The 17,249-nt window shown below is 46.5% G+C and overlaps 1 protein-coding gene across 3 annotated transcripts in view; it reads left to right on the forward strand.

Annotated features, from left to right (window-relative positions):
• Vps53 (VPS53 subunit of GARP complex) overlaps positions 1 to 17,249 on the forward strand; it is a 132,916-nt gene that overhangs the window by 79,507 nt on the left and 36,160 nt on the right. For all 3 annotated transcript variants that reach the window (XR_012912333.1, XM_075991613.1, XM_075991614.1), the window contains 3 exons: positions 5,477 to 5,571; positions 12,081 to 12,323; positions 13,455 to 13,602. Coding sequence is in view for 2 of the 3 variants with exons in the window: in XM_075991613.1 (XP_075847728.1) it covers positions 5,477 to 5,571; positions 12,081 to 12,323; positions 13,455 to 13,602 (486 nt within the window). In the remaining variant the exon portion in view is untranslated. The remainder of the gene's footprint in view (positions 1 to 5,476; positions 5,572 to 12,080; positions 12,324 to 13,454; positions 13,603 to 17,249) is intronic.

A 17,249-nucleotide genomic window follows, 5' to 3' on the forward strand; every position in this document is an offset into this window, starting at 1 on the left:
TGCTGGACCTGTATCTGCTACTCAGAGCCACGTGGTCTCACATAGGTTTAGGTTCTCAGTTCCCTGCTGTCTACATCATGACGCTGTTTTCTTTGATGGCACATCAGACGTGGGGAGTTAGGAGAGAAAAGGTCCAAGGTGTCTTAGCCAGAGCAGCAACATTCTGAGTCACTTTATACATGGACTTTCCAGATCAAGCTTGTTTTAAACCCGAAGTTTTACGTGTATTAAAAAAAAAAAACTAATAAAAAAATCTCTGATTTAGATGATGCCCCCATACATCAAGGCTGTTCTTTAGTAGTAGTTAACACTCACACAGTGACTTATGCCCCCACATGTCACTCTCACCGTTGACTGAGTAGCTGGAGTCTCAGATCTCAGCCAGTTGTCTTCTGGGGTCTTGTACCAGAAGAACAGGCTCTCTTGGAGTGCAGAGAAGAGACTCCACAGCATTAGTAGGGAGCGAGCCCAAGTGTATGTGTGTTGGGTGGGGGGCCCTACCTGTTGCCCTGGGCTACTCTAACCATCTCTAGCTACAGCCAAATACGCAGTTGACCTCCAAGGTCAAGGTCATCCCTTGCTCCCCACTGTTGCTGTTTGTGCCTAGCCACTGGGAAAGGAGTGTGAACTTGAAAAGCAGTGTTCACTTCTTGAGGAAGACATGAGTGCTTAGTTGCCAAGATAGTCCCAGCGATTAAAAAAGCAAGGGACTGAGGGCACAGGAGGAGAGAGAAGAAATCAGGAATTTCTGGTTTAAAAATGTACCCTTCTAGTGATCCGAGCAGTTAGATTTAATCTGTTTACATTGGATAGTAATAAAAGGAAATGGGGCCAGCTGCAGACCTCCTTACTGTGACAACAGTAACCTTTTATTATTCCATCAAACTCGGGAGGAAATAGCTTAAACATCTGCAGCGTTTGGACAGAATTCACACACTCAGCAGTCCAGCCTGAATGCTACTGCTAAATGACTTAGTGAGTTCTTTAAGCTACAGAGCAGCTCTTTGGGGAGCTGCCTGGGGCAAAGGGAGACACCAGTGTGAGCTGAAATTCCAGCACCTACTCGTTACACACGAGCACATCTGTAGAGGAGCTGTGGGCATGGGCATCCCTGTGAACAAGAAGTGAAAGAAAGAAACCTGGCCAGTCTCTCCTGTTATCTCCATCTTGCTTCCGCTCCTGATAAAAATGCATCAACAGGAACTAGGAACTGTGGTGGCAAGACTAATGACAGACAAGACAGAGGTAGACCAGTCACCTAAGGTGGAGTTGGGACACCTGCCTATCTAGTAATGAAACTTTCTATGCGTTCGGTGGGGCCTTGCCATGCATAGCCCCTGTGAAGATCAGGCTTGATGACTTGTAAACCTAACACTAAAGAAGTTGAGGATTATGGTTCAAGGCCAGCCTGAGATACAGAGTTCAAGACTAGGCTGGTATATACGTGGCAACGCCCTGTCTCAAACCAAGCAAAATGAGCCAATAAGATGGCTCACTGAGTAAGGGTGCTTCTGTGCAAGCATGGAAAATTGAGTTCAATCCCCAGAACCTGTATAAAGATGTGTTGCGGGGGATCCATCAGAAAAGACTGCTCAGACAAGGGTTTAAGCCAATATTACGTCTTTACTAGTCACCCGATAACTGCTTTGGGTGTTAGGGGTCCTAGTATAGCCCTGAGTCTTTCTCGAGGTGAGCTTCTAAGCACAAACAAATAAACAAACAAACAAAACAAAAATCCACATCCTTGCTTGACACATTTCAGTTAACAAGAACAATTATCGAGAAACAGAACTACAAAAGCCAAAAAGCAAGGATAGAACATTTAGAGACTTTCCCATAACTATGGGCTTTGATGGGTTAGGCCTTTGTTTTTGTTGGCTGGTGGTGGTGTCGGTGTGCTAAGTTATGGCCTGAATGGAACTTCCATCATGGTGGCAGTTGTGCTAAGGTCTGGAGTTCTGAGGGTATGTTGTAGATGGAAGGAGAGAACTGACTCCACAGAGTTGTCCTCCGACGTCCGTAAACTTGCCATGTATTTATGATAATTATAAGCCAAACAAAGCACAAGATGAACAGTACGGGTTGGGGAGGTATCCTGGTAAGTAAAACTCTCGCCTCTGTAAGTGTGAGGCCCTGAGTATGGCTCTCCAGAATCCATGTCAAAAGCTGGGAGTGGTGGGATGCGCCTATAATCCCAGTCATGTGAGACAAGACTGAGACAGACCCCTGCTACCCACTGGCCGCCCAGCCTAGCCTGCTTGACAAAGTCCTGACCAAAACATGGAAGGCACCAGAGGATGACTCCCTAGGTTAAACTCCTCTCCACACCTCTCCCCACCCCGTGCAGCACATCTGCATGAGCATGTACCTCCCCAACACACACAGAGAAAGGGGTAATACTCATGATTTTGTTTAAATCACTGAACAGGTACCTGGTGGTAATAGCCATGATTTCCCAATCTACAGTCAGGTTATCTAGTCCTACAAAGACAGATTGAATCACATTTTTCTGTATTAATAAATCACCTTATCAAAAAGAATATATTAAATAAACAGATAGAATGGGGTCTGGAGAGATGGCCCAGCATGTAAAATTCTTGTTGTACAAGAACAAAGACCTGAGTTCAGATCCCCAGCACCCATATAAAAGCGAGATTGGTGTACACACCTTTAACTTCAGCACTGGGGGAGCAAAGACAGTGGATCCAGAGGCCTTACTGGCCACCCATTCTAGCTGAAATGACAAACTCAAGGTTCAGTGAGAGGTGACTCTCTCTCAGAAAGAAAGTGAAGTGGAGAGCAATAGAGGAAGACATCTGAAATCAAGCTCTGCCACCCCCACACACAGGTGAACACACCCCCACACAGGTGAACATGCCCCCACACGCAGGTGAACACACCCCCACACAGGTGAACATGCCCCCCCACAGGTGAACACACCCCCACACGCAGGTGAACACACCCCCACACGCAGGTGAACACACCCCACACAGGTGAACACACCCCACACAAGTAAACACACCCCCACACACAGGTGAACACACCCCACACGTAGGTGAATATGCCCCCCCACAGGTGAACACACCCCACATGCAGGTGAACACACCCCCACACGCAGGTGAACACACCCCACACAGGTGAACACACCCCACACAAGTAAACACACCCCCACACACAGGTGAACACACCCCACACGTAGGTGAATATGCCCCCCCACAGGTGAACACACCCCCACACACAGGTGAACACACATAGAACAAAGGGGTGAGAATCCCCACAGCCTTCGTTCTTCGTGGCGGGTCGTCTGTGTTAAACTAGTGGAAGCCAGAACAGCGCCTGGCACCCGTGTTCTGAGGGGAGCAGCTATGGACTGGATAAAACCCCCTGTTTTCCCAGAGGCCCTCTCATCGTCCCGCCCAGGGCCCAGCATTGGCAGTGGTTTAGTTTCCAGACGACAAGATACATAGGCACCTGGTGTGGGTTTGCCTAAAGAAGGGCCAGAATTTTGAGCAGGTGTGGTGGCATGATCCTGTAACTTCAGTACTTGGGAGTAGAGGACTTCTGGAAAACAGTGAGACTGTCTTAGAGAACAAAACCAGAAGGGCAGTTCCTAGAAATCTGACCTCATTTTAAAACATGAAACTCATGGAAGGTGAAAGAAAGATGAAATTATAGGATATATGTAAAGTTGACTTTTTTCTCTCTTCTTTTTTTTCTTTCTGTAGCCTTGGCTAGCCCAGAACTCAATAGATATCCCCCTGCATCTGCCTCCCAAATGCTGGGATTAAAGGCATGAGCCATCACACCCAACAACATTTAATTTTTGTAGAAAATTACTCATTTTTAAATGTTTGGGGGTTTTATTTTTTGTTTTTGAGATGAACTCTCTCTGTGTAGCCCTGACTGGCTGAGAGCTTGCTCTGTAGACCAGGATAGCCTTGAACTCACAGAGATTCGCCTGGGATTAAAGCAACTACATCAGCTAAAAGACGATTTTAACCCGTTACAGTGGTTTGTAAGGGACCAGATGCTAAAAAGAAGGTGGATGTATTTTTGTGTGTCACTGGGTGGCAGCTTTTCCAGTATTTGGCAGTTATTTTTAGTCTTAATATTTTTTATTCTGTTTTACTTATTTAGAGTGGAGGGAGGGGAGCACACACCTTGATGCTTGTCTGGAGGTCCGAGGACAGCTTGTGACAGTTGGTTCTCTTCTTCCACTGTGTGGGCTCTGTGGGTTCTTGTGGACCAGGCTGGCCTCGAACTCAGAGATCCACCTGCCTTTGCCTCCCGAGTACTGGGAATAAAGGCGTGTGCCACCAGCACCCGGCTTTGTTTTTGTTTTTTTTTTTTAATATACCAATGGAGTCATATCTCTAGCCCCTCCCCCCTCTCTGGAATGATATCTAGTTACGGAGCCCAGGCTGAACTGAGACTCTAGCTCTGGTGCTCTGGAGTGCTGAGATAGCAGGAGCACAGCACAGTGCCCGCTCAGGCTGCTGTGCAGTGTCGTCCCTCATTAAGCCAGTTAATGGAGTGTGGCGGTGGAGAGCGCTGGCTGGTGTGCGGCACCTTGGGTTTGATCTCTGCAGAAAGGAGGAAAGGGCCTAAGAGTTCTGATCAGCAAGGATGTTGCAGGCATGGCTTATGTTAAATTTGAACTTCATGTCTTTGGCTCAGAGTCCTTTTGCTGACATTTGACAGTAGACAGAGTAACATTTTTTTAAGGAGTAGAAAGTAACAGGGAGATTCTTATTTTTTAGATACTTGGAAATAAATTGGGAAGAAAATATAGCTTTTAATCATCTGCTGCCTAGTAACCTGTTCGCCAGTGGTTTTCAAGTATCAGCATCCCCACCATAGTCTCCAGCCGTGCTTTTCTAGACAAGATGCCCCCAAGCCACAGCATTGTAAATGGTGAGGCTAGAAGGTAGAGAACAAGGTGGCAACCCCTCCTTGGCCTCCCGCTCCTCTCTTCTCTTAAGTTATTCGTTAATGGAAGTCCAAAGTCCAGGGAGCTCTGCAGGAGGAGCCCGTCTGACCATGTGCCTTGGAGTTGCTGGTAAAGGAGCTCAGCACCTTGCTTTCCTGGGCTGTGTAGTAGTAGCAGGAACACCACCATGAAGGAAAGATGAGAAAGTGTCTAGCATGAAGGTGAATAGCAACAAGCAGAGACTACCAATACAAAATTCAGCCCGGACTTAATATTTAAGAACATCATGATGATGAGCTTCCAAATCAAAGATGCATGTAATATCAGAGTAGCAGAAAATCTTCCGGCACTCACAGCAAGTCAGAGATCTGGACAAGAGCTGTGCTGGCTCCCTGGATGGTCATGGCATGATGCAGCCCTATGTCCACTGCTCCTATGAGCTAGGAATGAACTCTGATGTTTTCTTTGAAATTGCTTAAAATCTTGCAGAGGTTTCCCAAACACGGGGTTTATGTTCATTCATATTTTTTCCTCCTCTCTTTCCAGCCAAAGAAGCCGAAAGCCCCAGACAATCCATTTCATGGTATTGTTTCCAAGTGTTTTGAGCCTCATCTCTACGTGTACATTGAGTCCCAGGACAAGTGAGTGACAAGCATTCTGCTGTTTTCTGTTTGTGTTTCTAGCCTCTGGTCTGTTGGGTCCTACACAAGAACAGAGCTCATTAAGGATATTGTATCTTCTGCTTGTAACTGTTTATTTTGCCTATAACTTGTTCCTTTGAGATAAGATATGTAGCCTTGACTAACTCATAGAGATATGCCTGCCTCTGCCTCCCAACTGCTGAGACTAAAGTTATATGCCACTACACTGGCATGTTTTCCTCATCAATCTAAGCTGCTTGAGCTTGCTGTATAAGCCTCCATGTGGATCTGAACACCTCTCACCGCCACCCCCATCTGGGTGCTAAGCTTTTGAGCACTGAGTGTCAGGCACCCAGACATTGTAAGAAAGTCTAGTCCCTGAAGTATATACTTTCAATTATAATTTGGCTTTTCATTGTGAGGTAATTTTGGCTGTCAAAAAAGCTTTAAAAAACACAAAAATTTTCCAGTAACCTTCCCCAAGCCCATGGACATCATAATGTAAACATAATTATCAAAATCAGAAAGTAAGATTGATCCTTTTTCTGGTCCAGGACCCAATAATTGCACAATTAGCTGTGCTCTCTGGAGTCTCCTTTAATCCTGCTTCCTTATTTTCTCTTAGTCTTTCTGACCTAAAGGGTTGATGGGATGTTTCAGATGCCTTGTGAGATGCCACCAGTTTCCATTTGCCTGATGTTGCCCCCCACATGCCCTCTTTTGAAACAGTTTCTATGTTGCCCAGGCTGCAACTGGGATCAAGCAAGCAATCCTCCCACCTCAGCTCTCTGACTACTGGAAATACACACACCCTATCGATTAGTGTATTGTCTTTCTGAAACCTACGTTATGAGCTAGCGTAATAGCACACATTATAATCCGTCACTTAGGTGGTGGAGGTAGGACAGTTTCAAGTTCAGAGCCAGCCTGAGCTGTGATGTGACCATGTCCCCAAACAACAAAATCAGTGCTGCTATATCCTTCTCCGTGTCAGTCAGGGGCTGGTGAGACTCTGTTGGCTGAGGTGAAGCCTGCCAACCTTCCTAAGTGCTGGGATTAAAGGTGTGCGCCTTCACCTCTCAGCTGGTATTCTACTTTAAATAAAAAGGTTTTACTTTTTTTTTTCTTCCCTAAGGCAGGGCCTCCCTGGCCTCTGCCTCTTGTCTTCCGAGTGCTGGGATAAAAAGAGCATAAGGAGTATGCCACCATGCAGGCAAACGCTTTTATCCTGATTTTATATGTCATAAATTTTATATTTTATATATATAAATTTTATACATGTCATAAATTTTATGTGTGTGTGTGTGTGAGGGCGGAGAGAGAGAGAATATATAAACATGGCCACAAATTTTGATTTTATTCAGTGGATTATCTCCCACCCATTTTTCTTTATATTAGAATTAATTTATACCTTTAAAAAGATTATGTAGATTTCCCATATTTCATACCCTACACGCTCTTTAATATTAATGTCTTACATAGCAAAGTTATCAAAACTAGCATGTGATGTGTATGATGGCAGGTTCTTATGATTCATCACTCAGGTGCTGAGACAGGAGGATCATAAGTTCCAGGCAGCCTGGGCTACATGGCAAAGTCCTGTCTCAAAACCTAAACAACAAAGTCTGGAAGTTAAAAGTTGATACACTGCGATTACCAGTGTCCAGGCCTTACTTGGCTCCTGCCAGTTTTCCCACTATGGCCCTTTTTCTCTCTAGGATTTGTTGTTTTAATGCTCAGGTTACTTGTGATAGGACCAGTGTGAGCCTCTTGAGCTGGCCCTTCATCTTTTTATGTGCCACTATCATTTCCTGAGCATGCCCCTTTCTTTCTGGCACAGTAAAATGCACCAGGCTTATCTTGTGTTCCAAGTCCAGCCCTAGGGTTAATGCTTGCAGCCAGGCTCCCCATTTCCTCTGTGTGGAGCTACTGCAGACACCAAACTCTAGAATGACTGAGCTGAGTGCTGCTGGTGCCATTGCTCGCAGGCACTCATCCGAGACAACTAGGAAACGTGTGTCTGCATGAACATTTATGCATCCACACACCACTGTACACTAAAGCCTGTGTTCATGCCAACAGCTCCATTCTAACCTAACCCCACAGGAGCTCCCATGCTGATGGCTGCTTCAATAACACAATAGTGAAAATATGCTTGGCTCCTGGCATCCTTGCTACATTTACTAGCGTCCTCCATTTCTTCATGTATGGCCCATTTCTCAGTTTCCTTCCAAGCCCACTGCTCACCCCAGAGCCAAGTCCATAGCCCCAGGCCAAGAGAAGTGAAAGGGTGCTTGTTAGTGGGTGCAGCCCTGAGAGCACATGTGCTGAATCTGTGGGGCTCCTGGGCCACCTCCCCCCAGTGCTACTGCTACGTTGCTTTCCAGTCTGACTTCCTATTTCTGATGCTCACTGCAGATCCATCAGCAGTACCATGCTAAGCCCAGTCTGCCATGAATGATTGTTTCTCCTCTATTGGCTTAATCCTTTCCACACTGACGCCACCCTGCAATATGTTTTACTCCTCGTGCGTTTTTAACTTAATCAGCAGAACTTCCAACAGTGTGGCACGTGAAGCCTCAAATGCTCACCCAGTTCTTGGGGACCAAGCTCAAGCTGCAGAGAAGAGGCAAGAAGAAACACATATCCATGATGCTTCTCTCAGCTAGGGAGTCAGGAATAGCAGTATGGCATGTATCTAGATGTTTAGCGCTCCAGGGACCAGAGGTCAAAGTGTGAGGTAGTGGAACACCAGGATTCAAGTCAGCACCAATAAATCTATGACCTTTGGCAAAGGCACTAACCTTGTTTTCTTCACCTTTAAAACAATGATAATAACATCTCCGATTTAAAGCTTTTGGGAGGAATAAATGAGATTGTATTTATAACACATTTTATAAGGAGAAAAAGACCAAAATGAAAAGAGGACAAAAAGTGTGTGTTGTGCAGCATTATAGATACAAGGGCTGGAGAGTTGGCTCAGCAGTTATGTATTGGCTACACTCACATGGGGGCTTACATCTATAATGATAATCCCAGGGGGTCCAGCACCCTCTTCTGGCCTTTTCAGGTACTGCATGCACATGCTGCACAGACATATATGCAGGCACTCATTCACATAAAATGAATAAAATCTCAAAAAAAGATAAATCTCTGAGGGGATTGCAGTGAGAATTCAGAGGAATGTTGCTGCCACACTCAAGGTTAGACATTTTTCTTTGCATCTCTACCCTCAGCCAAGTTCTTTCTCTCCTTCACATCTTCTCCCTCACGTGTTGTCTGTATTCCTTTGTTTATGGCTTCTGGGGAGACTCTCATGTAGCCCAGGCTGGCCTCACCTTGTGTAGCTGAGAATGACCTCCCAGTCCTTCTGGTTCTGTGTCTCACCTCTGACTGCGTACTCTTGTTCTCTCCCTGAACCTGCTGCAGTCTTTCTCTGCAGCAGACTTTCTCTGCAGCCTGCTCTGACAGCATTTTCTCACTGGCTTGAAATGTGAATATTCTAAGCATTCAAGGATTCTCAGTTCTCCACAGCCTCCTGATCAGAACTTGATCATTTGTAAACTCTTACTTGATTGTACTTACTTTGGAGTTAAAAAAAGATTCCCTTGTGGTTCCAAGTGTATAAATCATTGTGCAACAAATCCGTTTCTCCATTAATTCTGCACGAAGATCTTGCCAAAATGTCTGGAAGCAGTGATAACCTTTTTGAAGTTAAATTTACTTGTATCTTACTCTTACAGCCCTCGAGCCTTGCATACAGTGAGTGTGTGGTTAGAATTTGGTTGGGCAGTGACCCCACAGGTTCCTGCTGGGGCACCGTCTACTCCTCCTCTACGAAGCTCACTATCTCGTGTCTTACATAGCACGGGTGCACGTGATGCAGAGGATGGAGAAGAGAGCACAGGGAAGCGTCCTCATCAGGCTCCTTTCTTGTCTGCATGGAGAACAATGTCAAAAGTGACTTGGTAGAGCTTTAGAGGGTTTTTTGTGAACAATTTCTCCATGCTGTATGGTCATAATCAACTGTGATCTTACTATCAGGTTGACTCTGAAATAGGAAGTGGGTGTGGATAGTTATGGTGCTAAGGGACGATGAGCAGTTACAGTACATGACTGCAGAGTCCCACCTGCCACAGTCGGCAGCATCTGTGTGCAGACTAGACTCCTCAGCAGACTCTAGTGCATTCTTACCCACATTTTACCCCCTCCTCCACTGCCCCAGCCCCTGTCCATCTCTGCTTCTTCCCCATTTTATTCCCATCTCTAGGAACAGAAGCGGAGGATGATCAAGTAAGCATGCATTGAGTACTGACATGAAGGTTGGCCTGACACACCAGCCTGCACAGAAGGCTGAGGGCGCATGAACAAATACACCCCCAAAGGGAAACCCAGTAGTGGACACAGAGGATGAGGCCTTCCTGCTATAATGCAGTAGCTGTCTCTACACCAGGTGCCTGGAGTACTGTCCCCAGCACATCACACACCATGATGAAGTGTTAACTCAAGTCACACATACATGTCATTCCAGCCCTGGGGAGACTGAGGCAAGATGTTCACAAGTTTCAACTCTACCTGGAAAAAAAATAGTAAGATCCAGTTGTATAGCATACACTATAATCCAACACTCAGGAGGCTAATACAAAAAGAAAGTCATAAGTTCAAAGACAGCCTGGGCTATAGAGAAGACCCCATCTCAAAATAGGTGGACAAACCAAAAACAAATCATGTAGCAGTGAGTGGCTGGTGATGACAGTTCCAGTTGAGGGAGCAGGTATTAGTTTGAGTTGTGCAGTGAAGCCTGGGACTAGGAATCAAGAGGAAGGTGCTTTGGCCAGGAGATAACAGGTAAAGGCCAAGAAAAGGGGCCACAGAGTGACTGGCCTAGGCACCTGGCTGGCACAGAGGCCTGCCCTGCAGAGAGTTGTGAAGGTCCATGGGAAAGTAGGGCAAGAAGAGTTTGTGCGGAGTGGGGGAGGTGGCCAGGACACTTCCCAAGGTCAACAAAAGAGGCCCTTCTTTCCATAGGCAGAGACCTCGCCTGGGTGAAGCAGCCACATCTGGATGTCATAAACTTCGACTAACAAAAGCATTGGAGTAAATGTCAATTGTTTCCTACCCCTGCTAATCAATGCTGTGTGTGGTTCTTGCCTTTTTCTTCTTATTGTATAAATATAGTTTTAAAACACAGCTGGATTCTTATAGCCTTAGCCAGCAAGTTAACAAGGTGCTGCATGTCAAGAATGGGGCCTCCCATTGTCCACACAGCACAGCTGTGCAGAGGACAGTGGTTATGGCCCTGCTAGAATCCAGTTCCCGGTGACTCAGGGTGACTGGGGCAAATTGAGGGATGTTTGCCTGGGAAAGTGGAGACAGACCAGAGCCGCCATCACCACCATGACCAGGCCTAGAGCTGTTCCCAGCCACTCTTATTCCAAGATATTTTTGCATCTCTGATTCTGAAAGTTATAAGAAAAAACCCGTTCTTCTTAAGGAAGGCATTTGGTCTTTAAACAGCATCTCTTTATTCAGGCATTTGTCCTTGGACACATTTAGGTTCACAAACTCACTAAAGTTATTAGAATTTATGAGATTATCAAGGTTTCTCTCTATATGATAAACATATGAAGTATTAGCCTTTATATCAATAATCGTGTAAAGTATGAAAAGAAATAACATTTAAAAAAAAAATAAATAAGTTCTATGAAACAGCCCGATAAATGCTAAGTTTCTCACATAGGAAGGATTCTTTCTCAAAAGACTAAAAACGAGCTCTGAGTTAGACCATGCTTTTCTTCTCACTTTTCTTGCTATTGTGAGAAGATATTTAACAGAAACACGCTAGGAAGGAAGGACTTGTTTGGACTCAAGGATTCTGGGACTTCCAACCATCATGGCAGGCAATGTCCACTTCTTTGCTGCCATCAGAACCTTTGTAGAGGCTGGTGAAAAGCATGACGCTTGGGTCCAGGCTGCTGGGGTTTGCATCCTGGTTCCCATGCTTGTCCTGGACAAGGTGCTTAACTTTTCTGCACCTGGCTTTTAGAGAAGGGGGAATATAAAATTGGTGCCTCCTAAGGTTACTGTTGGAAACTTGATTATTTGATATTAACATGACATGATTATACAGCACAGCCATGACTGCTGGGCCACCACAGTGTTTAGGAAGTGGTCACCATAGTTAGTGTTTAGGGCTGTCGTGTGGGAAAGGGCCGCTGGTGCTCAGCATTCTGGGGTGGACAGTGTCAGGTGTCGATTTTCTCACCTTCTGGAGGAGCAGGAGTGCTCTGTCTCTCAGGGGACCTGGGGTCAGACATGCTGATGAGATGCCTTGGAACAAATGTCAGACGTTATTGCTGCCATTTTTTTAAGCAGGGAGGTGAGTAGCGACATGGATAAAATGCACCCACTTGTAAGTGTGGGTAGCACTTGTGGGAAGTGCTTATGTCCACTGCAGACAGCACCCCTGCCTGATCTCTCCATGTGAAACAGCATTTCTCCTCTTCCAGAAACCTCAGCGAGCTGATAGACCGGTTTGTGACAGACTTCAAAGCCCAGGGTCCACCGAAACCGAACACTGACGAAGGGGGTGCTGTACTCCCCAGCTGTGCTGACCTCTTTGTCTACTACAAGAAGTGCATGGTGCAGTGCTCACAGCTCAGCACAGGCGAGCCCATGATCGCCCTGACTACCATATTCCAGAAGTACCTCCGAGAATACGCCTGGAAAATCCTCTCTGGCAATCTGCCTAAGTGAGTCCTTTTCCCCTCACTCTCAGCAGGAAAGCGAGACTCTAACATTCCTAAATATGGGAGTCTTTAAGGAAAACCACCCTGGGCTTGTTTACTGAGCCACTAAGAATGTCGAGGAGGAAAACACTACTTCTGGGCTCCCAGGGGCCTGACGCACTGCTATCTTCTTTAATGACATGACTGTCAGCAGGCATGTGTCCCTGTCCACCAGTGAAGGTCACAGTGCATCACTGAGTTGGGCCTATTATATGCATGAACACAGTGCACATGGGCTCAACACAGAAAGAATATTACTCAATAGAGAGGAGTGTCGCTCCAGCCTGCTCAGTGTGTCCATGCCTTGAGTTCCAGATGGACAAGCCCCCCCCCCCCCATTATCTCCACAGCCTCTGATGCTGTGTGCAGTCTTATGTTTAAAGATAGGGATGGATTGGGGCTGAGGAGAAGGCTGAGTGGGTAAAGTGTCTCCTTCACAAGCATGAGGACCCAAGTTCAGATCCCCAGGATGCACATAGAAAGCTGGATTTGACAACACCCACTTGTAAGCATTAAACTAGGAGTCCAGGGCCTTAACGGCAGCCGGTCAGGCCAACTCTGGCAAGCTCCAAGTTTAATGAGAGATCGTATCCCAAAACAAGACACAGAACGATAGAGGAGTACACCCACTGTCCCCCTTTGCTCCCAGCCGGTGTGCACGGACACACGTGTGTACTGTCCGGCTGTCTTCCTCTGCTTGTTCACATATGAGCTGCTCCACATGTACGCACTCACCTGAGAAAGATGGGTGGGAAGCAGCTTTCATGCTGCAGATGCCCCCACCCCGCCCCTGAGAGCTGCACTCGGAATCTCAACAAGGCACTGGGCTGAACAGCGTCCTTGGTGAGAATGGGGCCATCCCAGGTGAGGACTGCTCACCACCGCCTTTCTCTTGGCGTGTCTCTTCCTGTTCCTGTGGTGAGAGGGTCTAACAGATGACAGTCAAGGTAGGGCTGGAGCAGAGGGGCCCATTGTATGTTGATTCATTTGTACTGTAGCCAGCCTTTCCTCCCCTTTCTTCTTTGTCATAAAATACACAGCTTCAAGAAGTAAATTAGCAGCTGCAGCCTGACTAGTTCCTGTCCTTTTCCTCAGGACCAGCAGCAGCAGTGGGGGGCTGACCATCAGCAGCCTCCTCAAAGAGAAGGAGGGCTCCGAAGTGGCCAGGTTCACTCTGGAGGAGCTCTGCCTCATCTGCAGCATCCTCAGCACAGCCGAGTACTGTCTGGCCACCACCCAGCAGGTGAGCCCCCAGCTGAGCAGGCTGCCTTCCTGGAGCTCTCAGCTGGACCTGGAGCGGGCTGAGAGCGCCACTAAGCTCCACTGAGTTGACCTGCAGCAGGCCGGTTGGCCTCACAGGAAGACACTCACCATGTAGTCAGAGATGCCCCGGCAGCCATCTAGCAGGAGAAGTATGGCCAGCCCACACCCTCAAGTTATGTAAGCCACCAGCCAGGCAGGACCTCTTAAAAGTAGGTCAGTAGTGCAGTGTCCATAATGAGAAGAGAGCAATAAACTCCTTTGGTGGGTGAGTTTCCCAGTGGCTCCATTCTTAGCCTGTTAATAAGCAAAGTCCTTCAGGATTTTATGTGTCTCCTGACATTTTCTAGTGTTCTCTGTCCACCGTAACAACCACTGTTTGAGATGTAGCCTGTGAAGCAGAAAGGGTGGGGCCTCTGCTGGAGCCGCTGGAGGCTGTTTACCAGCTTGCAGGAGGAGGAGCAACTGGCCACTCAGCCCGCCATAGGATTGGAGGCTCTTTTTCCCCCATTTGTCCAGGGGTCCCCCTGAGGCTAAGAGCAAGAAAGTGACCATGGAGAGAGAGCCTTGCTCTTCCTGATGTTGACACTTATTTCCTAAGCATTTAAGAAGTCAGTCACAAGGGACAGTTCAGACATGACAGCTTGGACCCCTATGTGCCAGGGTGTGAACGCAGGAAGTGTCCAGCGGCTTCCTTGAGAGTCAGAAAACTTGGCTCAGATGCCAAGACCAAGGATGTAGTAGCACGCTCTGCTTTGGGGCATGGTCACATAGACATACTTGAGGACCACTTTGGCCTTGGAGCCAGAAGTACATGCATGCACACGCACGAACACACACACACACACACACACACACACACACACACACCCACACACCCCTCATGCCGAACATAGGCATTTAAAGTGTGTGAGAAAGACATATAATGTCTCTGTGATTGAGACAAGGTCTCAGTGTGTAGACCAGGCTGGTCTAGAACTCAGAGAGACCCATCTGCCTTTGCTTCCCAGTGCTGGGATTAAAGGCATGTGCTACCATGCCAGACTTTGAATACAGAATCTTAAAAGTAAAGTGACCAAAGTAGCATAAAACAAAACACGGCACTTAGGACTCCTTTAGAACCTGGCCCACATTCTCAGCTGTGTCTGTCTCACTTTCTTCTTAAGCACTTTGCTTAAAATACGTAATAAAATGTCTTCATAAGCACACACACCAAACCGGCAGCTTGAGTTATTTTATAAACATAGTTTTGTATGCAGTTAACTTAGTTCACTTGTACATCCTCTTGTTAGTGTTAGTGTCTTAGCATTCTCCTGTTACTAAACTATTTTTATTATTATTACTTATAGTTATATAATATTCCATTAAAGGATTAGTAGATATTTAATAATAGCCCTGGTATTTATTTATACTGCTTTAAAGTTTGCTGCTTTAAATAATCTTACAAAATCATCCTTCTGAATATAGCATCTTACAAGTTTTATATTGTTTTTCTAGAACAGATTCTTAGGTATTTTAGAAGTATGAATAAATCAAAGAACATTTTGATGACTTGTATAGCCATTTTTTAATTTAATGAAAATCATCTTACTGATTATAAAAGCGTATGCATTCTTAGTCACCTATGAGATGTCTGAATGCCCTGTTCCTTTAGGAGAAGCAGAGATTCCTGGAGAAGTGATTAGTTCCAGGGTGAGGGGGTAGGGTGGCTAGGGATGCAACACAGTTGGTCCAGGCCTTGCCTAGCGTGTGTGCAGCCCTGGCTTTCATCCCTCGCTCCACATAAACTGGGCGTGGTGGTGCACACTTGAATTGAAATCCCCATCTTTGGGAGTGGAAGAGGAGACTCAGAAGTTCAGGGTCTCCCTGAGCTTCAAGCGCACTTCACTAGACACTTCCCATAGCAGGCACTTCCACGGGTCATGGCATAGTGAAGACAGGCGTCTGTCTCTCAGGAGACTCAGACTGATGGAAAGCAGAAAGCAAGCAGGCAAGCCAGGGTTTCACTGCCGTTTTGTGTTAAGTGGGAGAGAAGAAGAAGCAGATGCCAAGAGAGGAGTTGGAAGGGCACGGAAATGGGAGTCTGGTCAGGAGGATGAGCAGGGGCATTTTAGAGGGAGGACGTATGGAGTGTGAAGGTCCTGAGAGACAAAGACTCTGAAACTGCAAATGCCATAGGCAAGGCAGGAGTAGCAAAATGAAACCAGAAAGGTAGACAGGACCCATGTCGTGCTTAAAGTTAGCATTTATCTTTAATGAAATGGTAGGGGCCACTGGAGCATGCAAATGCTGTCTCATCCTCCCTCATAGGTGTCTGTGTAGACTGCTCCCTGGTTTCCAGTAATAAAAACCCCTTCTGGATAGAACTTTACAGTACAGGATCTGACCCTTTGAGTTCTTTGAGTGGCCCCTCACCCCTTTAAACAGCCTGGCACAAAGCAGGCTTCCGTAAGTGGTAGTGGAATTAATGCTGCCTAGAGTCCTTGCATAGCTCTGCAAGGACTCATGATTATTCTCATGATTTCAAAATTATTCTCATTATATCAAAAAAATACATTTCTAAATGAAATTACCAGATGCAGTTTATAAATTGCCTTCTAAAAAGGTTACTCATTTGCACACATTTTAAGAATAATTTTGTTTTTAAGTTTTTTAATACGTGTGTGTGTGTGCGCACGCCTATGTGATTTATGTGCACCACATTCATTCAGTGCCCGTGAAGGTCAGAAGAGGGTGATGGATTCCCTTAAGCCATAGTTACAGGTTGTGGTGAGCCACCGTGCAGGTGCTGGGAACGGAACCATCTGTCCAGTCCTCTCAGAGCACCTACATTTTAATGTAGTGCATTCATCTTCTTAGACTGAGTGTGATTGATTTATCAATTCCCAGGGCATGTTTAGGTCCTTCCAGACCCTGGCCAATTGTCTTATGTCAGTGATCCTACCCTGTGCCCTAAGCTGACCAAGGTGAAGATGTATTTCCAATCCATCGCTTGAGACATCTGGCACCTTGGCAAGCTAGTGACCACAGAAACACTTGGCAAAGGTCCGCTGATTTTACTGTCACTCAGAGTAGAAGTTCCTGACACTAGTGAGTGAGACTAAGGCTCACGGGGCACTCAGGGAGACCATACTTGTTAGTTCTCACAGACACAACAAAGGCAGAAAAGGTGATTGCAGTCTGGCACCATGGGGAGGAGCCCAGTGCTCCTGGCTGTGAGGTCATGAGCAGAGGCTTCTTGCATGCTAGCGGCCGGGAAGCAGGGCTTTCCTGTAACTTTGAAAAGCCCTCACTCACCCAGCTTCCGAGATCTAGACTCCATCTCATGAAGGCGTCACAGCCTCCAGAATAGCACCACCACTAGGAGCGAACACTCCAAGCGTGAGCCTGTGGAGGACGAACCTCATGATCTATTGCTATGTGGTTAGAAGTAAGCCCCAAAGGGGCTGGGTCCTCGGAAGCTGATTTTGGCTCTACCACCTGCTGGGAGGGCTACTGCAGTCCTCGTCTGTGAAGTGAGGGTGGTGGGACTTCCCTCACATCCTGATGAGAAGGAAATGTGTCTCATGTTGTGTCTGGACCTGTCTGGCTCATCCCCTTTGAGCCTCAGTTAGTGTATGGAACACCTTT

Source organism: Microtus pennsylvanicus, chromosome 11 (assembly GCF_037038515.1).
Source record: "Microtus pennsylvanicus isolate mMicPen1 chromosome 11, mMicPen1.hap1, whole genome shotgun sequence".
In the NCBI taxonomy this organism is placed as follows: Eukaryota; Metazoa; Chordata; class Mammalia; order Rodentia; family Cricetidae; genus Microtus; species Microtus pennsylvanicus.